The 27,204-nt window shown below is 39.0% G+C and overlaps 2 protein-coding genes across 2 annotated transcripts in view; one reads left to right on the top strand and one right to left on the bottom strand.

Annotated features, from left to right (window-relative positions):
* Window positions 1–27,204, bottom strand: part of RB1 (RB transcriptional corepressor 1) — a 71,147-nt gene that overhangs the window by 25,037 nt on the left and 18,906 nt on the right. The window contains exons 9-17 of the mRNA XM_069010678.1: window positions 26,899–26,976; window positions 23,174–23,283; window positions 22,174–22,251; window positions 20,788–20,875; window positions 20,215–20,331; window positions 19,478–19,534; window positions 19,357–19,388; window positions 19,202–19,278; window positions 18,785–18,987 (exon numbers count right to left, since the gene is read on the bottom strand). Of these exons, the coding sequence (XP_068866779.1) occupies window positions 18,785–18,987; window positions 19,202–19,278; window positions 19,357–19,388; window positions 19,478–19,534; window positions 20,215–20,331; window positions 20,788–20,875; window positions 22,174–22,251; window positions 23,174–23,283; window positions 26,899–26,976 (840 nt within the window). The remainder of the gene's footprint in view (window positions 1–18,784; window positions 18,988–19,201; window positions 19,279–19,356; window positions 19,389–19,477; window positions 19,535–20,214; window positions 20,332–20,787; window positions 20,876–22,173; window positions 22,252–23,173; window positions 23,284–26,898; window positions 26,977–27,204) is intronic.
* LPAR6 (lysophosphatidic acid receptor 6) lies at window positions 2,413–7,840 on the top strand. The gene is made up of 2 exons (XM_069010667.1): window positions 2,413–2,700; window positions 2,813–7,840. Exon 2 carries the CDS (start codon window positions 3,058–3,060, stop codon window positions 4,078–4,080), a length of 1,023 nt encoding a protein of 340 aa, XP_068866768.1. The 5' UTR covers window positions 2,413–2,700; window positions 2,813–3,057; the 3' UTR covers window positions 4,081–7,840.

Here is a 27,204-nt window from a genome sequence, read left to right as displayed (position 1 = left end):
AGGCCAACATCTTAAAACATGATCCAACGAAAGGAGCGAGTGAAATGAAGCTTCGCCCCTGCTCACGCTGGAGCCTGGCCAGAAGGGAGGCCACTCCTGACTCCCAACTGCTCCCAGCGAACTAACGCAGGTTCTTCAGCTTGGACAAGCTCGCACAAATTAAAACACTGCTTGGTAACAATCAGCTGCATCTAAATTAACAAAGTGGTACAAAATTCGCCTTTGCCGTTCACACTTCTACACTGAAATGACTCAGCCTGCCCGCTCAGTCGTAACTCTCCTCGCTGAAAGAGGAAGGGAAGGAAAAAAACTGTCAATTCAGGGGGTTCACATTTTCTTCTGCAGATGGAGAAACCCTGCAGCTGAATGGTATTTCTGGACATATACAAATTATCACTTAGGTCGTCAATTAGTGCAAAGTGCATGTACTGTACTGCACCACAAGGGTACAGCAGCAACAGAGTCCTAAAGACAACACAACCATACACACAATGCCATAAATACAGCTCTGATAGTGTCCACACTTGTAACAGGAACAACAACACAGGCCACAGCAAGCCAGGAGCTCTGACAGATGGAGCAAAGGCTGAGGATGCACCTTCACAACTGCTCTAAAGCACATTTACAGTGGTAAAAGGGACCAGACATCCCACTCTGCCTCTGTGCACCCACACCTTTGTCCAAACGCCAAATCAAGTTCTAACCAGTGAGATACACACTCATTGCCATTAGTTTCTCTCCCTAAACATGAATTATTTCTTGAGCCTTTGACATGTGACATCAAATTTCTGTACTTCAGGGATTTTCGTTCCAGTAGCTGAGCCTGCCCCACACAGTTTTCCTGTGCAAAGAAAGTTGGAGCAGTAAAGCTGAGAGCAGAGCTCCCGTAGCCCAATGCAGAACTTTTGCAGGAAAGCCCTTCTTTCACCATGCAAGGCTGCCATGGACAGAAACAAAATTTAGGGTGAGATGACTGCTTTTGTGAGAAAAGCCAGGAAAACCTTTATGCTAAGGTACATATTAGTTGGACACATGAGAGACTCTGCCAAGCTCACATTTTCATTTCCTGACTGACTTAGATGTCCAAGGTGCACTATGCCTTACAGTTAAGCATGAATTTCAAGAATAGTCAAAAAGGTTTCTTGTGGTTGTAGCCTATTGAAGTTAAACTGCCTGATTTCACCTCAAAATCAAGGTGAAAATGTTTCACAGAAAACTATAAAGAAAACCTGAAATAAAATAAGCAAGACCCACTTTTGCATGTTTCTGAATTTTGTCTGACATACCTTACAAGAAACTATGCCAAAACCCTGTGAAGCGCTATTATTTACTCTCCTTCACAGCAGACTAGAAAGGTTTTGCCCCAGAGCCTTGCTTAGGTGCAACTGATTAAAATACAGTTCAAAAGAACCATGCCACCCAGCCAGATATGAAGAGGTTTGTTACTCTAAGACTTAGAAATAGACCGTGTCTGATGCCAGAAGTGAGTCTATCCAAGTTGTTGTTTAATAAATGAGTCTGTCTAAACTGAGATTTATCTCATATCTGCCCCTAAAGGCAGTAAGAGCAACTTTTTAAAAAATATTTACTTAACAATGTAATTAGTTACAACATGTTTTGTTTCAATTATCAGTGACTAATGGGAGTATTTTGTGCATATGTGGTAACTGTCCCCCTTTAAATTACCAGAGCCACAGTAGAGTATATGCATTTTGCTGTATTAATTCTGTGCTTAGATATTCAAGAAAACACTTTCTGCATCACAACATTTCAAAAAAACACTGGAATCAATTTTTTTTTTTTAAAAGAACCACTTTTCTGATTAGAAATAAAGCTTGGGGTGTGCTTTCTAATATGGAATATGTTAAAAAAAAAAAAATCTCTCCTCCCACTGCAACACATCTCAGTCCTGTGAATATCCAAAAGCAACCCTCTTTTTCAGTAATTATTTGGCGCATTTATTTAATTACCTATCAATGTTACTTTGTCCTTCTTGAGGTTTGTACTGGTGTATTGGGGGAATTTAGACAGAACTACTCAGCTGATTTCTGGTGATTAATGTATCCTCTATTACAAGCAAAGCTATTAACAAAAGGCATAATGTTAGTTCAGTCCTATATAAAATCCCACAATTACTACTATCTCCAAAGAAAGACAGGAACTTAAGGGCAAGGGAGCTATTTAGACACTGCAAAGTCTTGTTATAACTGAAAAGTTTTCGGACCCCAGCAACATTGACAAAGGACCTCTCAGGGAGCATGGAAAGAGTTAAGAGGCAGCTGCAGCACTCTGCAAGCTACATCTGCAAGGTACTGCAGAGAGGGGAAGGCAAACAAACCAAACTGAAACCATTCTTCAGCGCCCGGCCTCTTCTTCCTGTGATGTCATGCTACAAATTGCCCGGGCACTCTGCTCTGCTCTCCAGAAGGAGCTGGGCTGGCAGGAGCTGCCGAGGGCTGTGGGCTGCAGGAACGAACACGCTCTGGAATTCGGTTTCTGCCCTGGCAAGCCGCTCCCTCCCTTCTGCTTCCCGCCCCATGGGGCCAGGCAGCGAGCCGAAAAACTTGCTGTACAGAAAGAAGGGAGAGGGGGAAATGCAAGTGCCGACACTTCGCAGTGTCCAGGAAAACACTTCCTAAAGTACATGCTCCCAGTAAATTCGGATGGACAAGCCTTCGCCATCACAATCTGCAGCCAAGAGTAAGGCAGAAAGTCCTACAATGGCTTCATTGAATCGAGGCGGGAAATGGAACTAAGCAAGCTTTGGGGTGACCTCATCTGCCACAAATGATGCATTTTCTGACTTTTGCAGACTGGCTATGTGATTACAAATAGCACTCAGCAGAGAAGAGAGACTTCCTGGTGATTTCTGCTGGAGATGTACTCCCCTGCCACAGAGTTCACCTTCCTTCCCTGAAGTTTAGCAGCGTAACAAACTCGCCAAAGCACGCTGTTCAAATACATCTGACCTGCAAGTTCTTCTGGAATTTCAAAAAAGTTGCAATAAAAATACCAGAGAAAACATCAAATCACAGGAATTTTTAACATACCATTATAATGGTAAGCTCTAATTGTTCCACTGAGGACTCCTTTAAATATACTTTATATGGGTGTATCTTTAGCATGGTGTTTGTTCTTGGCCTCATAGCAAACTGTGTAGCGATCTACATTTTCACCTGTACTTTAAAAGTGCGAAACGAGACTACAACTTACATGCTTAATTTAGCCATATCAGATCTGCTTTTTGTGTTTACATTACCCTTCAGGATTTATTACTTTGTAACCAGAAACTGGCCATTTGGAGACATTCTCTGCAAGATTTCTGTCACTCTCTTTTATACAAATATGTATGGGAGCATTTTGTTTCTGACTTGCATCAGCGTGGATCGCTTTTTAGCCATCGTACACCCCTTCCGATCCAAGACTCTCCGGACCAAAAGGAATGCAAAGATTGTCTGTGTTGCAGTATGGATAACTGTGCTAGCAGGCAGCACACCAGCAAGCTTTTTCCAGTCCACAAACAGCTGGAACAATACAGAGCAAAGGACGTGCTTTGAAAACTTTTCAGAGGACACGTGGAAAACCTACCTATCCCGGATTGTTATCTTCATCGAAACTGTTGGGTTTTTTATTCCGCTCATCCTGAACGTGACCTGCTCCACTGTGGTCCTACGGACTCTGAATAAACCGCTTACATTAAGCCGGAATAAAGTAAGCAAGAAAAAGGTACTCAAAATGATTTTTGTCCATTTGGTGATATTCTGCTTCTGCTTTGTGCCTTATAATGTTACCTTAATACTCTACTCCCTTATGAGAACACAGACCTGGGTCAATTGCTCAGTGGTGGCTGCAGTCAGGACTATGTACCCCATCACTCTGTGCATTGCTGTTTCAAACTGCTGTTTTGACCCCATAGTCTATTACTTCACATCCGATACCATTCAAAATTCCATAAAAAAGAATCAGTCCACCAGACCACGGGACGTCAGATTCTCTGAAAGGCCAGTTTCAGAAAACTTCATTCAACACAGCCTCCAGACCATAAAAATGAAAATATTTGACAGTGACTCTACAATATGAACTGTATTAAAAGACTATCGGGACTAAACTGGAATTAGAAGCCTGCACATTTCTTAGCTGTGGACATATATTCTGATATGTAAAGGTTGTGCTTCCTTCACATCTGAAAAGCTTATTACAAGGCTGTAAAAGTGTTAAGCATAACAGCACACAGAAAAAGTATTTTAAAAATCTATGTCAAAGGTCTGTTCCTACAGATTGTATGTTAGAAATGAACTTTAGGGTTTAGACTAGGTTAACCAAAGTCCAAAGGCTGTTTGTCAAGTCAAACACAAATGAAAAAGTAGGTTGTTTTTCCTTCCTGAAGTTAAAACAGTTGCTCAATTTAATTGTATCAGTTTCCAAGTTACTGAGGATGGGGGTGAAGTTAACCTGCTTTACACTGCGGAAAAACTGCCCCATATTGTCATATCACTTCAGCTACTGCATCTAGTTCTCTAGAGTTTCCCTCTTGTCTCTTACTTCTCCCCCTGTCTTTTTCTCTGCACTTTCCTTCTTAGGGACCATTACTTTCACAGGAGGCTTCAATCAGTGGGTTACAAGAACCCTGTTTCTTCCAGGCTTATCTGATAAAAATACATGCTCTCTCCACAAGCCTGGCCCCCATAAAGCAATTAAGTCTGGTAGTTTAGAGCATTTGGAAACGTCTCAGACAAACTGGTTTTCCTTCTCACCTCTCCCTCAGAAGCCTGTGGTAATTAGAACAAAGTAACTTGTGATGACTGAAGTTAATGCTTTAGGTACAATACCACTTTATTAAACTCTTTTGTGAGAAGTTCTTCGACTCAGCATGACTTTTGAGGAAAATAACATCCTCTGAATAAGTTAATTCAATCTCAAAGTACAGTTTCTTAGAAAAACAAGACCTTTTCTAACTAGAAATGAACATGTGCATCAAGTCAATTATTTCTTCCAGGAAACTATTTGGTGTCCCATAAATTCAAGATGCAGTAATTTTGGAGCACAACTTCCTCTCAATTTTTGTGTCCTAGAAATAATTTTAACATGAGCATTTAAAACTTCAAATGCTATTTTCTTTCAAACTTTAAAAAGTTTTAAAAATTAAGTACTTGGGGCTCTGTGCTGGCAAAATTAATCAAGACACTTTGAAAAGTCAGCACCAGGTAAAAGGAGGAATATACATATATTACTGTTACAAACAGGAATACATAGACAAAACTGCATTACAACATCCTGCTATACATGTTTCCCAGCTATTAGAAAACTGTGTACATTTTCTGCAGAATTAATTTAACATCACTGTAAAATAAAATAAAATTTAAAAGGTAAAATAAGTGTTGTTTTTTCCTCCCCAAAAACAATGGAGTCAAGAATAAAAACTGAGTCTAAACAAATTTGCTCTTCAGATTTAGGCCAGTCAACTGCAACACAGATACAGCACTGAGACATTTTTACACCAGGGCTGTATATACAGAGTAGTGAATCAATGTTGAGAAAATGCATATTGAGCCATCAAACTATATGGTAAGTTGTAATCTGGATGAGTTTATTTCCCTATGCAAAGCTTCTGTTTAATTGTTATAAATCAACCATACATTGCCTCCTACTTCTGGGAAACCGAGTTACTCAATGGCTGCTGGGAACCAGAGTTGATTGAATTTTAAATTCAACAGGATTTTCAATCTTTAGCCACAGAACTTAGGAAAATTGAAATAGTATGGGCTTAAGCTACAAAGATAGCATAGATATAAATGTCTGCATAACATCTGAGAATAAGCAATTATCTTTGTTGGGAAACCTAAAATCTTCTGATTCATATCAGATTTCAAAAAAATGCTCAAAACTCTCAGCATGAGTAGAAATTCTCTATTTTTTCCATATGCCACTGACAAATCCAAAGTCCAAAACCAGATATGCACCTCTAAGGTCTCAATGCCTCTCTCTCTGAGGGGTCTGTTTAATATTAGACTCCCTCCAAGAAATGTGAGAGAATAGGCCCCAATGTCACTGCTGGGCTATGTTTCCAGGGCACTACTCCCCTGAGCTCGTCAAAGCTGTTACTCAGTTGAGTGACAACTTGTTCAGCAACAGCCCTCTGCCTTACAGCAGTGAGCACCCCAGAGCCTCACCCCGGTAAAGAGAAGCTACTCTTTCTGAGATCACAAAACTGCAGGGAAAAGTAAAAACCCATCACTGACTTAAAAGCAGAACGATCAGACAAAGTCACATATATGAGCACTCCCCTTTAAACGGAACTTTCCTGGGTGTATTACCTCAAGTAGCCTGGAGAAGCACAGACAATAGCTCTCTCTGCTTTGCACTCACTCTCCAGCGCAGCAGCTTCTGTTTTTTGGGAAGAGCACAGTGCAACACAGTGCAATACCTTTCTGATCAGCTAATAGCTCAGTCTCCAGAAGCTATTTGAGGAAACTTCGTATTTTTTTTATTAAACATTTCCACTCTTCCACAGAAGGAAGAAAAACCAACAAACCAACAAATACCCAAACGAAAAAACCCAATGCAGTCAAAAAGCATCATCTGTAATGCTGAGAATCAGACCATTACTTGAAAAATTCCTGATGTGATTGGGAAGATGGGGAGTAAAACAGTACCTCCCACAAGCTGATATAAAGACAGGGTACCAGCTATTCAGGACTGGATGAGGTTTTCTCCGCCTTTTCTGGTTCTGCAACAGATTATCCTGGAGAGGTGTGGATGGAGCAATGCTTTCACTGGTGGATTCCGCAACAGATGCACTCCCTCTTTCTGCTCTTGTCTTTGATACCAACTCTTCTGTCTCTCTGGTAAGGTCTTATGCCAAAATTTAAATGTAAAATCTAGATGAGAAGTTATGTTCCTAAGTCATGCCAAGACATCTCAAATGAAAAAAGGCTTACATTGTCAGAGTTGGTGAGGATCTGAATGTGTTGCAACCAGTACTTCCTGAAAGTGCATTATTTTTACTCACATTCCTACAAAGGGAGAGTTAAGCGTTCAGTTTTAAGATCAAAACTTGAGAAATTGTTCTTTTTAGTGTGGTTTCTTCATCTACAGAGTGCAGAAAATGCACACTTCCTATAAAAATAAAAGCAGGCCAAATTTAATTGATTCCAAGCATGTTTTTGATCTAAACCAAGGCAGGTAGATATTGATAATTAGAGAATTAACAAGTAGTTTTAAAAGACAAGGAAAAAGAATATTTACTATAAACACCTCAGATTTACCATTACTTCAAAATCAAAAGATGTCCTATTCTACACTTTCTATATTCAGCTTGAAGTTTTAATTTCTGGCTTTAACAAGAACAGAATGTCAGGCAATTTCTTTTTTCACCTCAGTACTCAAGTCTTTTACATTTAAAAAAATACCAATACCAAGTCAAATATGTCTTTATATTTTTCATCTAAAAGTGTGTAAAAAAATCCCTACAGAACATTGTTCAGGCAGGTAAGGAATCCTTAACCAAAATCAACCTCCAAGCTTTTGTTTCTTAAGGAACTAACCTCAGTCACAGAAATGCAAAAATTGAAAAAGAGCTCTTGAGATCAGGTGAAAGATAAGAATGACAGTACTGGATCAGACCCCAAACATGCAACTAATCTACAATCCTGACTCCAAGGGCAGACGAGGCTAGATGCCTGGGGAACAACATAAGAGTTGGAGAAGCACACAAGGCTTTCTCAAGTGCAACACCACTTCATCAGTCATATCTCAGGACTTTCTGGGTCAGATATATTTGTGTGTTCAGCAAAATTTTTTCTTCTGTGAGCTTGTTATGTCCTCCTTCAAACTTGTGCAAAGTTTTTAATGTTCACAACAGTAAAAAAGTTCACACTGTGTGTGTGTGTGTGTGCATTGGGGGAACAAAACTAAGAAACCCAAATTTCCTTTTGTTTCAAATCCACTGGTTTCATTAGTGCCCTTCTCATTTCTTTTGAAACACGGCAGGGAGCACTAGATTGTCATTCAGTCTTTACATGTCACTTGTAATTAGACAGTCTTGCATCATCTCTTGCAAATGACAAAATGATTTTCATTTGTAATTTCAAGCACCATCATAACCAAAGATGAGACTTCTAGAATTACACAAAGAACTTAGCTAAAATTAGAGAACCCAGTGAGGCTCACTTTGAGACTGGTGATTTTGAAAATCCCACCTGATCACAGTATCCTCTAGCCTTATTTATTCTTTCAAGTTGTTTTCTAAAGAGTTTTATCAGTGAAGAGCAATTTGTTCATACTTTTCCAGCAGTAAATGTAATATTATAAGGTTCTTGCATCTAAGCAGACCTGTTAATCCTGACAAGTTCCCTTTTTGGCTAGACTATTAACATTTAGACCTCAGGGTTTCTGGCATTTGAGCACCACTGACAAAATGAAAGAGGATACATTTCAAAAGCTATGGCAAAGTGTAAATCAGAATGATTCTAAATCTAGAAGACAGAAATGCCTGGGCTGCATTTTTATCCAATTACCAGAATGTTGAAAACATTGTATAAACACAAGTATCACTGCATTAGCACATTTACAGAACATACTCAATAGGGCTCATTTAAGATGAGCCAAATTCAGAAAGCCAAGCTTGCACAGTCTAACGCTTCTGCAAGCTGGATGGAGAAGTTTTGCTTTGACAATTCTGGTTTGACTGAAGCCTTTCATATTTATCACCTCACCCCCATCCAGTTCCTGTCATATAGCTGCTTATAAAGCAAGCCCAGTTCTTCCCATAGGAAAACTGAACTTACCACAAAACGAAAAGAACCCTTCACACATTTTCTGGTCTTCTATAAAACCTACTACATTGCTGGAAAACTAAAAATTCCAGAGCTGAGAATTTAGATTTTAAATAATTCTTTTTCTTCTATTTAAGAAGCAGTCTGCCCACTCTAGTTCTATCAAAACTAAAAGCTGTTCAGCAATAAGAAGGGGCAAATTTCCTATAGTTTAAACCTGAGAATGAAACCACAAGCAATGACAATGGAAGGCCTCTAGAAAGTTCCAAGCCTTTTATGATGAGATAAAAAGAATATTTTTGCACACACATAGCTTAAATATTTCCCCTAACTTTATCTTTTTTAAACAGTGAATTCCTGCCTTAAAGAACAAAATTCTTAAATAACAATGCTAGCAACAGGAGGCATCCACAATTATCAAAATGCCATCATTTTGGGAATAATATTAAGTCTATCTCACATGAAAACAACTGTGGCTAGGTTAAGTCTGCTTTTCAGATGAATTCTGCAAATACTGCTGCTTTATGAAAGGAAGTCTATTGGAAAAATTTATTAAGTACATAGCAAAACACGGACAAAAATGAGAATATCGATGGTGAAGCAAGTACCAAAATATCTGCCTTTTTGGCGTAACAAAAAAAAATGTTTCATTAATGAAATCAAACCCGAAAACTGCTGGTCTACTTGTATACTGAAGTTATTTCACACTTCTTACGTGTGAAAGAAAGTTTACCACATAGACTGCATGCTATTGTATTTGTATTGCTCCCTTGGGTAGCAAATGCAAAACAAAAAACTCAGTACCTGCTGCTGTACAGATAAGATCTGTGAGTTCCTCCCAGCTGCTGGAAGGTGCAACAGGCACACAGAGAGCGTGCCAAGCACGGGCTCTGGTCTGAGCAGGGTGACTCCCAAACAGAAAGGACAGGGCGCTGGCAGTCCAGGGACGTACCCAAGCCAAGTTCAGAGCAGGCAGAGTCTACCTGGGTGAGCCTCAAGTCTCTGCTCAGGGTTCAGAACACCAGGCATGCAGCTGCGGAAGCTCCACACTCAGCTGTGCACTTACCAACCTGCACCTACCCCATCCTAACAGGCAAATCCAGCCCAAAGGAAAAGCTTCCACCAAACCTAGAGGGATTACCTTTCTGGAGGATGGTGAACACCATGCCTGCTCAACAGCTGTGAACAGGGGGATCCACATCCCTGACAAGGGCTTTTTATTGCTAGAAAGTTACTGTAAGATAGTGATACAAACACATAGCTGAAATACTATATATATTTATATAGTAAAAAAACAGGCACAAAGAACTTACTTGGTCTACAAAAAAGCAACTCAAAACAAACTCCATGCTTTCATGCATACAATAACTTAAAGAAAGTGCAGCAAGCAAAGAAGCAAAAACATCTTCCAATAATATATAATTTGACAGTTTGACAAGATACTGGTTTGGCCTAAGAGCTTGAAAATTGAGCGCACAGCTGGGAAAAAAACCCCAAACCTCCACATTAGAATGTTTGTTTGGCACCCACTGCTTCTTAACATAAGCTAATTTTACTTTCATAGAAGAGTTAGCAAGTGAGTGAGTCAAATGACACAGCAATCAGGAAAGAAAGAGTAATGAAAGCTTGTGACAACTATTCAGGACTCTGGATCAGATAAAATAAGCCAGACCAAAACAAAAACCAGATCAACCAACAACAACAAAACCCCAAAAACCAAAACAAAACTTCATTCTATTCATTTTACCAGTTTTGTTTCCCTACAGAGATTTATAAAACTATAAAGTCGGAGAGCATAGTCCCATCCAAGGAAGGAGCAACAGGGATACAGTCACAGAACTTAACCTAAGCTTCATTTACTTTTGTATTTAGGGAGACAGTCACATCAAATTTGCCACAATTCAGCAAGATTTTACAAAACTGAAGAATTGCAAAGATACCTCCCTGAATTCTAATATATTTTTTCCCTCATGGGCGACCTTTAAACACTCCTACAAAGTATTTACAATGCAGATATAACAGTGTTGCAGTAGGAAAAGCTGAAGTTCAAACTACCTAGAAACATAGTAGGACTAAAATCAAATTCCTACAGCTGTGATATGACCAAAACATTGGACAGTATTAAAAAAAAAAAAATTTAAAACCCCAACAACTTGAAAAACAAGGATTCCTAGAAAACTGTTTCACTATTCCTTATTACTTATAATCAGGCAACCTTAAAGAAAAACAGACTAAAGAAAAGTCTATCATGTTAAAGCAGACTTATTTCTGTGACTAAATCTGTACTTGGTACTGGTGTACAGATAAGCAAGATACGTTTATGCTGCACCAACAGAGCTGGCAGCTCCACTGAGCACAGCCTGTAAACCCCAGCTCCCTGTTACAGCTGTAAATCTATAACCAGAGAGATCCTGACACAGCCTGGGTACATGACCTCCATGTGAAAACACAGCAGCGGCTACAGGCAAGATACACAGCACAAGCAGCCACCTAAAGCAAACCTAGGCACAATTACACAACCACCTCTTGATAACCACCCTGCCATGCTTTAAGGAAGGGGGAAATGCAGTTATGAAGAAGAGAATTAAGCAAATTATTTGCTCCTTCTAACCTTAACAGACAAACGCTATAAATCTAGTTTAGGTTTGTCATTGAGTCAGATGACAGTAGAAAGTGAATAATCCCATTGTAAAATACCTGTTTAAAATAAAGAAAATGAACTGCTTCCTGGAAGTACAGCTCTCTCTCAAGTATAGAGGAAACCTAAGTGTCTAAGTTACAGAAGTAGGACTCATACCCCCTAAAGAAACTATAACCTAAAGAAGTAGATGCAGTAGGGAAAAACTTAAAATTCTTAATCAAGAATGGAATCTAAACTTCACAGAATGAAAACTCTGCATAGTTGCTGTGTCTTAGGTAATCCCTTTAGTCATGTTTGTACTTGAACCAAGAGCATCTTAAGGGTTGGGCTGACTTGGTATACCTGCAAAAGATAAACCTGTTAACACTGTGCTAACATAACCAAAATCCTCCAGTCCTAGTGAGTGCTTTATACACTTTGTGAGTGCCTACTAAAAAGTGAATACACTGTCAACACAGACAAAAGGAGGAAACACAGGACCTCAGCTTTAAATGTTCTGGCTTCTCTTCCAGTAGCCTAGAGGATTTTCTCAAATGGTAACACCCAAGCACGAACAACAGTTTGAGTCATCCTCACGATAAATAGGAGTGGCAGGGAAGATTTTCAAAGTGATGGGAGAGACAGTGAAGACTGTAATTCGCCGTTCTTCCTGGTTTTTCAATTTGCCTTCAGCTGTTAAAGCAGGTAGGTTTCAAGCCTCAAAAAGCAAAGCATGATTTTTATCAAAGGAAACTCTTCAGGAGTACTAGAAAGGCATGGGATAAACACTCTTACATATTTCATGTAAGCATTTATTAAAGAGTGTGTGTATATATATAGCCAAAATAAAAAAAAAGCATATAAACATAAATATATTCATATTACATTATGTCATATATTCACAAATACCCAAAAAGCAATTATCTTATAGATTCATGAAAATGTGCCCTGTTATGACAAAGGTAAAATCACAGAAGGCTTTCCAGCCACAGCTGTGACAACTGAAATGTCATAACCTTAAAAAAATTTTAAAAAGCCCATGCAACAGAACCAGTATGAGCCTTTAGCACTATCACGCCAAGGAGCAGTGGTCGTGACCTCTCTCATCCCACATGCTTCTGGAACACACTCATGATGCAAGCAGAAATATATTTAGTATGTACAGACAGAAAACCTCAAATATGTTCTCAGTTCCTTTTTGAAGGTTAAAGCTGCATACTCCTAATGTAACTTTGTAGAAAGGAGCATGGTGAGCACATGACAAGCCATTGTTTGATGACCCTTAGCATGTTTCGTCCCCTGCAAGAAAAACACTAGAAAAATCCATATTACAAATCACTGCCCATTGCAACTTCCAAGCTGAGACAAGATACTAGGTGCCTAAAATCCAGAAGCCCACAAGACATGAGTGATGTCTTGAGCAATCTGATGACTGCAATTCCTGAGGTGCCTGTCTTTACACCAGTGAAGCTACCTCTGTAGATTGCATCCTGCCAGTGAGCATGCTTGCAGATGTTGTCATTCTGGATATGCTCAGCACTTTTTTTGTGCCTAAGGCTGTCCCCCATTCACAAATTAGGTATTTCTATATCTGAGGAAAGGCAAAATTTAGCAGGCATCAAAGGAGTATGTCTGATACAGACCAGCTTTCCCAGGAGAAGCCAGCTGCTGTGCAGAAACGCGCATGAGTCCTGCAGCCCAAAGGAAAGACAGCACAGGAACGCGTGACTCATTTGCCAGCACTAAAGTCACTCATGGTTGAGCCCACGACTGCATCTGTGGTTGGTAACACAACAAGCCACAGCCTGTCCTGAGGCCTCAAGGGCAAGTAGCAAAGCACAGCTTGCACCCATATAACTATGCACTCTCCACTGCTAATCCATACCAGCAGCTGAAAATAGTCCCTGAGCTGCATCATGCCCCAAATCTTGCCTAGGCATTGTCCAGAGGAGAGCCAACAAATGCCAGAACAGGCCAGGGAACATGTTAGCAATGAAATACCCCCAATGACGGTGGGGCAATACTTAAGCCCAAACTATTGTCCCTTTGAGGCCAGTACTACAGACTCAGCCCCAAATACCCAGCTCTTGCTGCCTGCCCTTACTTGGCTGCCTATCAACAAGATTTTAGATTCATTCTTTTAACACAACAGTAAACCACTTATCCAGTAACCTAATCTATCAAATGGTAACAGTATGACCGTTCCTACTTCTTCCTCATTTAAAAGGAATCACTTAAGATGTTGAAACCAAAGAGGACTTTAAACTGCATGTAGATACCTACCTTCACAGGAGCTGCAGGACTTCAAACACACCTAACAGAAAACCCTACTGAGAAGGATAAAAACCACAAGAAAATATATTAACTCCTCTTTCTAGATGCTCAATTCCTCCTTACAAGGAGCACAGAAACCTAATATGAAACTGTACACTGCACCCAAGGAAAGAGGCACTAAGCACTGGAGAACAGTGAGCTCCACAATAAGTGTGTCCTTGTACAGTCAAAGACCAGGAGGCTGCATAGCTAAGCCTGTACTATTTCAAAGTACTAAGGAGCACTAACTAACCTGTAACTGCTCACAGGTTTTACCATGACCTGGATTTGTCTAACGCTTTTTATGCAAATCTCAAACATACCTACTTAATATTTTTCTCCTTAATGCATGATCAAAGTAGGTCTGCTGTTATTCCAGCTCAGCGAGTTTGTCATATTAATGCAATAATATATTCTTTGGGAATACATGGTTTTGAGCACAAAGGCACTTCTGCCACAATGAGCTGCATCATTTAAAACCAACTGAAGTCTTTGGTGTGGGATGAGGCATTTAAGTATAAACACCAACTATACAGTTAGTTGACAAATACTTATTGCGAACATCAAGTTACAATGCGTGATAAAACAACACTGTAGATTTCATTGCAAAATAGAATAGAAACAATAGAAACCACAGAAAAGAAGAAGCTAAAAAAGGAGAAACATTATGGAGCACAGTTTAAGCAATGCTACATGAAAGAAGTTATAAATAAAGCAAAACACACTTGTCTACTTCTAATCGTATTTTAGCCATTAGGAGAGGTAACTTTGTGAAGCCATCTTTATCTTTCATCAGTCATTAAAACTCCAAAATACACTGCAACTCCAAATCACAACACATATCAATACTGGTGTTCCTTCTTCCTTTGAAAAATACAAACACTAATTAGGACAGCATGTATTAAAGAGCAATACAGCCAAAGAAGGCTAGAGTGTCAACAGCTGCAGTGCAATGCACTGCTTTGGTTTCACATCTGTTTGTTACTCACACAAAAACAAACATGAAAACCACAGTTGAAGTTACCAGACCAAATCAGGCTCTGAATGAACTCCCTTTAGCCTGCCACAATGAACCTTCACATTCTGTTCTGAACTGTGGGCAGGTTGCAGGTGGTGATGCAGCTGACCCTCATCCCTGCTAACAGCAAGAGCTACCACATAACCTTTTAAAACTGCCCTCCTAAGAGAAATACCCCTTGGAATACTAGTGGTCACATGGATGAGTTAACAAGTTAACAGAACACTACTGTCTACAGAACTAACCAGGAAACTGTGGAGTGCTTCTGCTTTATCTACAGGCAAGGCTGTGGTTGGCCTGCAATTCCAGTGCAGAAGACCCAGACCCTTTCACTACCCCAATACTGTACCCGTGAAAGGGCATTTGCAAGAAGCACATTCTCTAAGCAGCAGCGTGAAATACACAGTACCTTGCTTGTACCTTCCCATTCAGAGCTTGTGAGCAGAATGGAAGCTGAGAGGCAGGGAAATACAGCTGGATTGTTTTGCAGATACACGTAACAAAGATATGCCATAGGCATTTACTTCCTTGAATGGCACAGCAAAACCAAGAAAAGCCACAGGTATTTCACTCAAAATAGATTGAAATCTGACAGACTTGAGTTTGGTTTGCATGCACTGAAAACCTGCTCTTTCATGTTTATTCCTAACAAACTGCAGCAAACAGCAAAAACACTTCAGTCAAAGATGTGACATGGCAGTTGACAGGGCTTTCTCTAAGGGAAATTCAGATATTCTGGAATTTGTTCACATAACCTTGATTTGAGACAGTCAAAACAATGACTTTTTTGGGTGGCCATAATTGATAGAATTATGGAAAAGGCTGAGCATGAACTCCCAGGCTGGCAGGTAACAAGCTATCCCTTTCATAGGAAACAGATTTTAACTATGGAAGGGTTTAAATCATATTTCTGTAAGTATGATAAAAATGAAGCAAAGGCTATTCAGCATCTTTGAGTCTGAAGTAATTTCAGTTCCCTCTAAAGTTACAGAATCAAAACAGTGCTCAAAATACTGTGAGCACAAACTCAAAGTAAAGAAAGAATATTGTACAGTGTATTTCTATTTTGCAAATAAAAATTATGCAGCATTATTAACATATTCTAATTAGATCTCCACATAATCATCTGGAAGCATCATAACCTCACTGGTAAATATTTGAGTGGTTAAATGGGACTTCTCCTTTCTGGGTTCAATAAGGATTTAAGAAAAAGGAAGCACTTTTCACATGATTTAGTCAGTATGTACTTGCCCCTTTTTAAAATCAAGAATTATTGAAAAGAACCTTCAACTGGCTTCCACCCTTTATTTTGTCTAGCTATGCTTTTTTTTTGTTAAAAGAAAGGATGACCTAGAAAAGTTTCATTTCCTTCCTAAAGCACAGATGACTAAATCAGCTAGCTATGCAAAAGCAATAAACATATTCACAATGAGTAGCTAAGGAGTAATATTTTATCTTCAGAAAACAGTAAAAACCAGAATCTTTTACATTCACTTGATACAGCTTCCAAAGTCAGGTAAAGGTCAGATGCACTTGAGACTTTTTTCCAGAGAAATTATACAAGGCATTTTTCCTCACAAAAGCTCTGTGACAAGTAAAACTACAATAAATTCAAGCTATTCTGTATTAAATTGCTCAATCCTTTTAAATCTCTCATTGAAGTTCTGCTTTTTAAAGCAGTCAGGAGAATGAGCAAAGACTGAAACAGACAAGCCTTGTAATGAAATGCGCTACCTGGGAGGGTGGAGGACACAAGAACTAAACAAAAATACATAGCAAGTAAGTGGGGAAATCAAAGTTGCATTATACAAATATTTGTAAATAAATGTTTTTCAGAAGTTTCTATTCTTATTTACTAAGCTAGATGTTTTGGCGGTTTTTTTGCATAAGCTTTGCTCATTCCATGCTTTTCTTCTTCATTTTAACACTTTTTGGGGGGGGGCGTGGAACTAAAAACCAACAGAAAACCCCCCAAAACCCAAAACCACTCTCTAACCATATGAGGACACTTGAACTTTCTCGAGAGTCCATCTTTCTTGGACTGCTTAAAATTAAACCAAAGCAACTACTTATGGTGAGACATTCTTTATGAGTAAGAAAGCGGCATCTGGCTTTTCTCTCCTCCTTTATTGAGTGTTTGGAGGTTCAGAGGTATTTACTGGTATTTACACTTCTCCAATTGCCTGCCCATTCTTGAGGGTATTGCTAATTAAGCTGACACTTGCAAACCTTGTACACCATTGCATGGAGACAATACCCAGATAAGGAACTGCAGAAGAATACAGTAAACCATTCTTTTGTTCACTAGCTGAGCCTTTCTGGGATACCTCAACAGCCTCCTGAGTCAGCCCTGTAAGCATTTTCTCCTGTTTCTAATAAATTAAACTCTGCAGGCAAAACCAGCCAATATTCAGATGTGAGGAAGGGGTAAATTTTCCACACTAGAGGACTCATGGCTTTACATTTCCATGTGGGGCTTCAGGTCCTTTGCGGCAGTGACCCAAAGACATTTTGGCATAGAAAATGCCTCAGTACTCCTCCTACTCTCCTGAGCACTCTGCTATTTACAACTCACAGCCCTTCCTCCCGTCATGGGCAGCCAGAGGAGGCAGTATAGGCCAGCACAGGATCTTGCAGTGCCTGTCCTGGCTGCCACAGCTGTCCTCAGCTTTTGCAGGAAACCTGCTGTGCCCTCTGGTGCCAAGCCTCCAACAATAGGAGACACTCACTGTCTGGAGCCTGGGGAGACCCAGACCAGGGGATATGGAGGTCAACGAAGCAGCAGGGCCTTTGGACACATGTCATGCACATTTCTTTTCATTCCCTCCACTGGGCTCCACTCCACATATTTCTCTGTCATTAGGTGATTTTTTTTTTTAGACCCCTTCCAACTGAACTATTCCATGCTACTAATACTCAAATCAGCCACCCCAAAACAGTACCAAACATGTCCCTCTAGAAACTCAAAAACAGAGAGTCAAAACATTAAAATACATTCAAGCAGAGCACTCAAAAAACCTGAAATAGTCCTGTACTTGTTGATGACATTATAATTTGTTTCACAAAAGCCTGACATACCCATAATTTTTGAAAATACAACTCTTTGGATTTTCCAGTTTGAAAGCCCAGGTCTAAATTAGATTATCCTGCATGCCTTGTTTGAGTTATTGGGTAGAAACTGGTGGATACGGCGTACTGCTGATCAGTAAGCTGGCTTCAAGCTGGTTTGTAGAAGGTAGCACGAATCATTTCTTGCCCAGAGAGAGTCACACCCTGGTATCTGTACCTCTGTCTTTTGTCCTCTGAAGGTTACAATTCTCAAACACCTTTTACATGCCTGCAAGTTTCCTAAAATAGTGTCTGCCTCTTAAAACACCCCTTCCTCTCCAGAACTAAAAGATAAGGGATGGGTTCTTAAATGGTTGCTTTATGTCTCTCTGGTCAAAACTATCAGTCTCTATAGTCTCCTGTTTTGTGGCATAAATAGCCTATTTCTGGTTTATAAGTAACAAACAATGAAAAGAAACAATGTTTGATTTAGTAAAATACAACCTAAAAAAACAAGCCAACCTTCCAGCATTTTATTTTAATGGCATCCAAAAAATACCTAAGTGACTGAAATGCAAACGACAACACAAAACAATATTTTAAGTACTATTAGCAAACATATCAGATGCCCAGAACTGAGGTGCTATTGCCAGGTAGGAATAGCAACTGGATAAAAATTAACTTTCAAATAAAAGCATAGTATTTATTGCTGACTTTAGTACCAAAACACAGTTAAGGGTATGACCCCTACAATTTGTGCCAGACTAGTAAGATGATGTTGGTTTACAATCACGTAAATCAGCAGAGCTATGTTGACTTCTTCCTCTGATACCCTCCTTTTGTTCTAAAACCAGAAGACATGCCAAAACGAATCCTATTTTGCTCTTGTAATTTATTTTTCTACAACTAAATCTCAGCAAGACCACAACTTATTTTATAGAGTTGGGTGCGACTTTTTTTCTAAGTAAGCACGTTATGCAAGGGCAAATACTACTTTAAAGTGTCACTCACCGACTGCCAAGCGAGAGACTCCATAATTCGATGTTCACAGTGTTCTAGATGCTTTATCATTTCCCGTGTTAGGCTAGGCTCCGCTTTAATAAAGCTTTCGATCACCTTGTAGAAGTCAAAAGCTTTTAAATCAAATACATTGAGAATCCATGGGAAAGACATGTCTGTTTCAGCACTGGTACTGTCACTTTGTGAAGCATTTCCTGAAGGGAAAACAGACTAAAATTATCCCAAATTCTACTTTCTTCCACTTTTGATCTTTTTTCCTTTTTCTATTTATTGACTCATTGCTAGCTCAGACATTTCAGTGAGTTGCTTTTTGCATTTTGGGTGGTTTTTTTGCTATTTACTCTATTTTACCGATTAGAATAGATGGTAATAATTATCACTAAGTACCAGACTTTAGATTTAACTTACTGCCATACGTAGCCATGACAACCTCAACAGCACACGCCAGAAGAGATGTGTGGAAGATGTTATCATTTAGAAGTTTGCTGAAGAGAAAGGAAGTTATTAGTACTTGTCCCAAGACTTAAAATAGCAGACCTCAATAACAAGTTATGGGCAAGTACCTGAAATTCTGCACTGAGAGGCGCTCTTCCTCCTGAAATAAATAAATCAGACCAAACTTGGTGAATATTCTTAGTATTTCTAGATGTACTGCCAGTGCTGAGATAGCAGTACTAAACTTACCGACTTCAGCATGGACTCCATTACTCTGTAATAAAGACGCACCCCAAGCTTGTACCTCTGTTAGAATGAGAAATTAAGGAATATTACAAGAAGTTTTAACACACAACAACAGGCAGACTCTTGTGTTTTAACAATCCAGAACATTCCAGTTTTTGACAGAGCCACTATAAAGAAGTTACGGTCCCCAGTTCCACTTGCCAATAACATTGGAGAGGCCTCAAGGACTACTAAGGTGTGTGACTAGCCCAGCCATGAGAAGATTTAACCAAGTGTAACAACATGAACTGTGTTCACGTTGATTCATGCTAACAGGATAAAAAGCAGGGCTGACAGACAGGAAGGAGACTGTCGAGTACAAACTTGGTCGGATTTATTTTCCAAAATCCTTGTTGAAAGCACAGCTGCCCTCCTGATTTTATAAGGAAGTGAGTCACCTTTTGCAGTTTTAGGCCAAGTTAGCTTAATGAACGCAAATATATGTTTCACTTAATGTATTTTAGCCAGCCATTTTCCCATTCTTCAGTAAAGTACTTCCAACATACTTCCACCCAGTTCCTTATATATTAAGAGGAATTTGTTAAATACTATCTTTACAGTGCTTCCTCAATTTGAAAAGAATACTGTTACTTTTTACCTTTACTGATCTGCACTGAATAAGGATGGTCAGTAAGCCAGGTCTCACATTAGCCAGTGCTAACTAACAGTTCAAATGAGTGATACTCTACCCAAATACCTACCTGTGAGCCAATTTCAGCCCATCCTTGTCCAACTGCTTCAGCAAATTTCTTTTTGAAGATGTGGTCAAAACTTTCCACTCTTTTCAGGATACTATCCTTAGGGTTCACTGTGCAATTCTAATAAAGCACAGGAAGTAAATTAGGGGAAGGAAGGGCAAAGAAAAGAAATTTTTCTTCAAAAACCTTTTAATCATTTAAATGATTAAAAGTCCTGCTTCCCTTCATAACACCTCTCAATAAGGTCATCAACATAAATAAAAATGGAGTATTTAAAAGAGTGCAGTACACATTTTTCTCTTTTTTGTTTCCCTTTTATACTCCCTTTTATTTCCCATTCAATACATACATAAAAGAATTTTAATATTTAGCTCAGTATCTAAAGTATTTAAGCACTTATAAGGTTCCAGTACACAACAGTTAGAGAGAAGTGCTTTCTACAATGAATGATGACATTTAAGCCAATCCAATAAAAATTTACTCCTTCAAAAACACGTGCATCAGATCTACAGGTGTATATTTTGCTTCAGTGATAATTTCAAGAATCTTACACAAATCCTCTTTGTAGTCACTTACATTGAAATACATGATGAGAGTATCTGATGGTTTATCAGTTGCTGAGTTTAAAATCATAATCAACTGCTGAATGTTATTCATTGCCGCTCTGGAAAAACACAAAAAAATGCATAATAAGCATTAAGGTTGGCTTTACAGCTTCCAGAAACTGAACAGCAAATCCCCACACAATAAAAATTATGATTTCAGTTCTCACTCCAGTTACCAAACTGTTGGGAAAATCTATTGCACTGTGCTAACTATTATGAACTCTAACAATGCAACTTATTGAATTATTTACATACAGATTGTGATAATTTTAATAACCGAAATAATGGCTTAACACCTAAGAAACACTTTGATTCTTCAGTGATATTGTTACTTCCTGAATTTTTCATTGTGGTTTTTGTTTTTGGTTGAATATTGTGTGTTTGTCTGTTTTAAATTTCTGTACCACTTAACCTCAATTTGGCTCATATCACCAGTCAAACAAGTGCAAACCCAAGAAAAACACGTTCAATCATTACAACTGTAGCAGTGCAAAGATGCATTTTTCTTTAATCTACTTTTCACAAGGTATTGGTGAAATAAATCACTTCTGCCAAACTCTAGTAATGACAAGGAAAAGCATAAGAACACTGGAAAAACATAAAACAAAAACATACAACACATCTTCATTATGCTCTAAACTAGTACTTGCACCCTTTTTATATACTAATTTCTACATAAATGACCAGATACAAATCCACTGATAAAAATTATTAATTCTCTCAGTTTCAGGGGGCTTTAAAGAAGATTCTATGAGTCTAAGTTCAGAAATACGACACTGTAAGGTAATTCAAAGCAATAAGCATGATACTTTCAGCATATCCTCTACAGAGTTCTGTTTAATCAGGGAGAGATAAGGATACACTCACCACTCTAAGTTGGTGATCAAAACTTTGCTGCCATCTACTGATACTTGTGGCTTCATGAAAAACAGTTACTACAGCACAAAATCAGTGCTGGTCAATAGGCCTTCACATGAATTGCCTTAAATAGCATCAGTTCTGGAAAACTCAGAGCAAAGCCCAGGTGTGGATGGAGAGAATCTAAATATCACTACACTTTCTCTCAAGATCAAAGTTGGTTTAGCACATTTAAAATTTTTAGCAATGCAGAAACTATGTACTCCTGGACTTTCTTAATGTCAAGAACTTTAAGGAAGCATCTTTACCATTTTTAGAGGGCTCTATATCTACTATAAATAAAAAGTGTCAACGATCAGAACTACAGAATGGTTTATGGAAAAAAAAACAACAAAACCAAGCCCACAGTTCCTTAAAAATTAAAACAGACTACTCTAAAGATGAATATTTCTAGCTACAGTATTAAACAAAAGAACGCATTTAAGAGAAAAACTCATACCGAACAGGAGTCTGTGGAAGCATAATATTGACTTCCTCATCTGAATTGTTTTTTAGTGGTGTCCTCTCCAACTGTGAGCTACAGAAATGGAAAACAAACTTATAAAGAAAAAATACAACTCAAAAGACAAGGTTTTCTATAAAGACTGACCAATCTGAAGAGAAAAACGTGTAACAGATTTTTAGACAATCTAGATGTCCAATCACTCCAGTTGTTTAAATTCCCAAGTAGATCTGCTTTGAGCAGGATGCTGGACTAGACAACCTCTAAAGTTTCCTTCCAAGCTTTTTTTCTTTTCTAGAATTCTATTTACAAACACCTTAATTTATATGTAGAGATGATATTAGTTCCATTCTAACCAATTTTAAATTAGTGTATTTTCATAGCATAGATAAATTCAGACTCACATGGCGAGCCCACATTAAGTTATAGAAATCCTGAATTGTCAGAAATTGCTAGTGTTTAACTGCAAGATTGAAAAAAAAGATAAAATCAAACAATCATAGAATGGTTTGGGTTGGAAGAGACCTTTGAGGGCCATCCAGTCCCACACACCTTCAATGAGCAAGGACATCAGCTAAATGGGGGTCCTCAGAGCCCTGTCCAGCCTAATCTGGAATGTTTCCAGGGATGGGGAATCCACCATCCAAGCCATTCAGTGCCAGCTGGCTTCAGAGCCATAACACAACCTCTGGCACATCTAATCAGCTAGTATGACATGCCTCCTCCTCATGATTCCTCAGCTTTTCCCTGGGCCTTGCACAGAGTAAGAGTTAGAGCAGAGCTTCCAAATCATTTTAGGCAGTCACAGCCACATGTTCTCTAATTATTTAAGTGATGATATAAAGCAAGGCTGGTGCTGCCAGAAATACCTTAGCTGAACTACAAAGCTAGCAGGTCAACAGGATACAGAGATCTCCATTTATAACACAAGGGGGCAGAGAGCAACACAAGTTCGCATTTTCTATTACAGAATGAGAGCAGGAACCGGCAGTATTACCATGCTATGACGGCAGGCTGCAGGGTTTCGTCGTGGTTCAGAAAGAGTCTTGCGTCTATATCTTTGTTTTTGAGATAGAGCTCATCATACTGTTTCAAGATAACTTCAACCTCAAAAAGATATTGAAAAAACCGCAGATTTATTTTACAGGAACAAGTTTGACAATTTACTGAATAACATAAGTTACTCCTAACCTCATGATTACAATGCTGAAATGATAAAAGAATGACCTTGGAGCTCACAAAGTTACTTCTTACACAACAGCTGAAACATATCCAGAGGAAAATTATTGTTTATAAGAGAAAACAATCCAAAATTGTAAGAATTTTTTGAAGAAATGTAGGTATTGACACTGGAAAAATAGCTAGAGTAGGAAACAGACCTGCAAATCAAACTAACACTTCCATGCTTTTAAATCTTTCCTTCCAGAAAAAGGGGTGTCTCTAAGAGCAGGAAATGTAAAATGCTTTTTTTAAGAACAGCTGTCGGGCAATTTGCTCAGTCCCTGTCTTTGCTGGTTTGGACAACAAGGCCTAAACCCAAATCTTTTTTTTTTCTCAGTAGAAGTTTCTTCATTTTATATGAATATTTTTGCACTGGAGTAGTTCTTAAGAGACATGCCTATTGCTACAAAAATAGACTTGTTATTTCATACTCACACTGTAGTTTTTTTAGTAACTGTTAAAAAGTTTCTTAACTGACTAAATCCCGGATTGATATGACTTCACTTTGCATGGAAAAGCTTATTGGATTTTTAAAATTTTTTTTTTAATTGCTTCATTTTATTTTTACTTTGAGTGACTAGCATTAACTGGAAGTCTGCAATTTTTTTATCTGAGCTTCTGAATCTGCTGCTGTGCTCATGCAGAAGTAGGCAGCCACTTCAATTATCTGCTCCCTGAGCCCTTAAACATTAAATGATGATGTGCTCTGGCAAACTCCTGTTAGAAAAACAGGCAACAGTACATATGAACCCAAATTAGTCCACTCTCAGTCCCAAGAGAGAGAAAGTTACGAATACTGCCCCCACACCTTTGCTCCTTACCCTCTTCTTTACCTTTGCCAAATGGATTTGCTCCAAACTGATCTCACATTTAAAACTTTGAGATTAGGTCTATTAAACCAAAGATTATATTTCAGTTTTCATTATTGCTATTCTTTTTATTTAAAAACTTAATTGTATTTTCATTTTTCATTACCTTCTTAATGGCTCATGCATTCTTTTCATCTAAAGCACTTCAGTATTTCATAAATTTCTCAAAAAAACAGCAGCTCTTAGACAAGATGGCTGTACTGGGCTAACTTGGAAGAAAACTTCAGTCAAAAATAAGAGTTCTGTATCAATCTATTCATCAGTGCCTGATAAAGCCTGACCAGCAAACACATGGTAAAGACAAACAAAATACCAACATTAAGCCTCAAAGGCTTTTCTTGCTTTGGAAAGAACACTGAAATCTTTCAAAAGCTCAGTGTTTTTTTAAGAAAAAAGTAAATTTAAATGTGCCACATTACTAGCTATTGTACTGATGATCTCATCCATGATTATTGGTTAGCTGATTACATGTATGAACCAACTACCTCTGAAATACAGCTCTAACTTTCTGCTCTGGCACTCAAGGTTAAGGAGCAAAGATCATGTGACTGTATTTTTCTTCAAATGCATAATTTTGTAAAATTTTCACCAGCAAGTCCTTAGGCTAATAATTTTGATATTATGCTTAAGTTGTGCAGCCTTGGATGAAAACCCTCTGATTCAAGAATAAGCTGTAAAATGACCTTTGCCTGGAAGTTCATATAGGGTTTCCCAACTATATGTACACACATAAATTAAAAAGTCTAAACAGGCAACTGATACCCTGAAATTAATTTAGGAAGAGATTAAGATCTTCAGTGAGTCCTGTACTTTGTTCCCCACCCAATACACTATGAAACTAAACAGAAGATACTCTTGGTTGAACCCTGCAGACTCATTGCTCTGATCAGCTTCAGAGCTGCTTATTTTCAGATTACCACATCTACTGGTGACACACAGCTAAACTTACTCTTTTAAGAATGATGAATGTAAACACACTGCAAGAAGTTACCCATTAAAATGCACTCTGGATGCAATTGCATAGAGGTAGTCTGCTGCATGCAGGCTACAGCTCAGCAAGATGAAAGTAATTCTGCACAGATACAGCAGTCCAAACTCTGCCAAGTTGTGAAACTGAGACTAATCTTTTGGATATCTTTCCAACAACACTACAATAACATGTCTCATTTATATTTAAATTAAGGTGTGTAATTTAAGACTTTAAGCATTTATTGAGTGACTTCAGAGACCTAATATTGTAATAGCTGTATTTCAGATGAATGGCCTTACCAAGGTCATGGATATGCAACTCTTATGTTTTGCTTTGAGCAAAAGCTTTTTGCTTTGAGCAAAGCTTGGTTTAGCCTCAGGAGATTCATTTATTAAATTCAAATGTATAAGCTAAATATACTTTATCAATACTGGAATCCCTGCTAACCCACATTCCTGAAAAACAGTTCATTTTGCTAGATGATTTTGGAAGAACCTATTAGAACTCCATCAATGGGTAAAGGGCATCTTAAGTAATTTGGCACGAAGTAAAACGTTGTTGAACTGTCTGTATTGAGTTTGCATGGCAAGGCTTTGGTAGCCGGGGGGGCTACAGGGGTGGCTTCTGTGAGAAGCTGCCAGAAGCTTCCCCCATGTCTGGCAGAGCCAGTGCCAGCCGGCTCCAGGACAGACCTTCTCTGTTGGTCAAGGCTGGGCCAGTCAGGAATTACAGTAGTGCCTCTGTGATAATGTATTTAAGAAGGGAAAAAAGTTATTACACAGAAGCAATTGCTGTCTGAGAAAAGAAGAGTGAGAATATGTGAGAGGAGCAACTCTGCAGACACCAAGGTCCGTGAAGAAGGAGAGGCAGGAGGTGTTCCAAGCTCTGGAGCTGGAACTCCTGCCTGTGGTGCAGACCACAGAGAGGCAGCTGTGCCCCTTCAGTCCATGGAGGGCCACAGGGATGCAGAGATCCATCTGCAGCCTGTTGAGGAAACCCCCACTGGGGCAGGTGGATGTCTGAGAGGAGGTTGTAACCCCATGGAGCAGGGTCCTGGCAGGGACCTACAGACCCATGGAGAGAGGAGGCCACGCTGGAGCAGGTTTCCTGATAAGACTTGTGAGCCTGTGGGGGACCCACAGTGAGGCAGGCTGTGCCTGAAGGACGGCACCCTGTGGGAGAGTGACCCACAGTGGAGCAGTTTGTGAACTATTGCTTGTGGACTGGAGTCATGTTGGAGAAGTTCATGGAGGACGGTCTCCTGTAGGAAGGACCCCCCCACTGGAGCAGGGGAAGGACTCCTCTCCCTGTGCAGTGGGAGGAACATGTGATAAACTGGCTCCCCATCTCTTGGCAGTGCTGATGGGGAGGAGGTAGAGCCTGGGAAGGAAGGAGGGGTGGGGAAAAGGTGTTTTTAACATTTATTTTACTTCTCATTATCCTGCTCTGATTTTGTTGGCAATAAATTCAATTAACATCCCTAAATCAAGTCTGTTTTGCCAGTGATGGTATTTGGTGAGCAATCACTCTCCCATCCTTTCCTAAACTCAAGAACCTTTGGTTATATTTTCTCTTCCCATCCAGTTGCAGAGGGGAGTAAAAGAGTGGGTTTGGTGGGTGCCAGGGTCTACCCACCACACTGTCTTAAATTCCTCCACTTACCTCTGGTAGTCCATTTGAAGCTACAATACCAGCAGAATTCAAGAAAGGAATGAAGCTTGTGAAATACACATTTTTGACCTTAAAAAAAAAGAAAAAAATATAACATTATCAAGGCAGTCAGCCATGCATACACTGCTTTTGCATCTTTAAATCAAGAAACTGAGACATTTCTGTAATGTACTGTGGTTTGTTTTCAATAAAGCAAGAATGAAGCTTGTTATATATCCAAAACTCAATGATATGTCAGCATGCAAATGCAATCCTTTGCTAGAATATTAAGTGATTAAACTGGAAAAGAACTGCACT

Source organism: Aphelocoma coerulescens, chromosome 1 (genome assembly GCF_041296385.1).
Source record: "Aphelocoma coerulescens isolate FSJ_1873_10779 chromosome 1, UR_Acoe_1.0, whole genome shotgun sequence".
In the NCBI taxonomy this organism is placed as follows: domain Eukaryota; kingdom Metazoa; phylum Chordata; class Aves; order Passeriformes; family Corvidae; genus Aphelocoma; species Aphelocoma coerulescens.
The sequence above is the reverse complement of the archived record's forward strand: the minus strand, read 5'-3'. Positions and strand labels throughout refer to the sequence as shown.

Coding starts and splice junctions, on each gene's coding strand:
- LPAR6 (XM_069010667.1), top strand. CDS start 3,058: ATGGTAAGCTCTAATTGTTCCACTGAGGACTCCTTTAAATATACTTTA.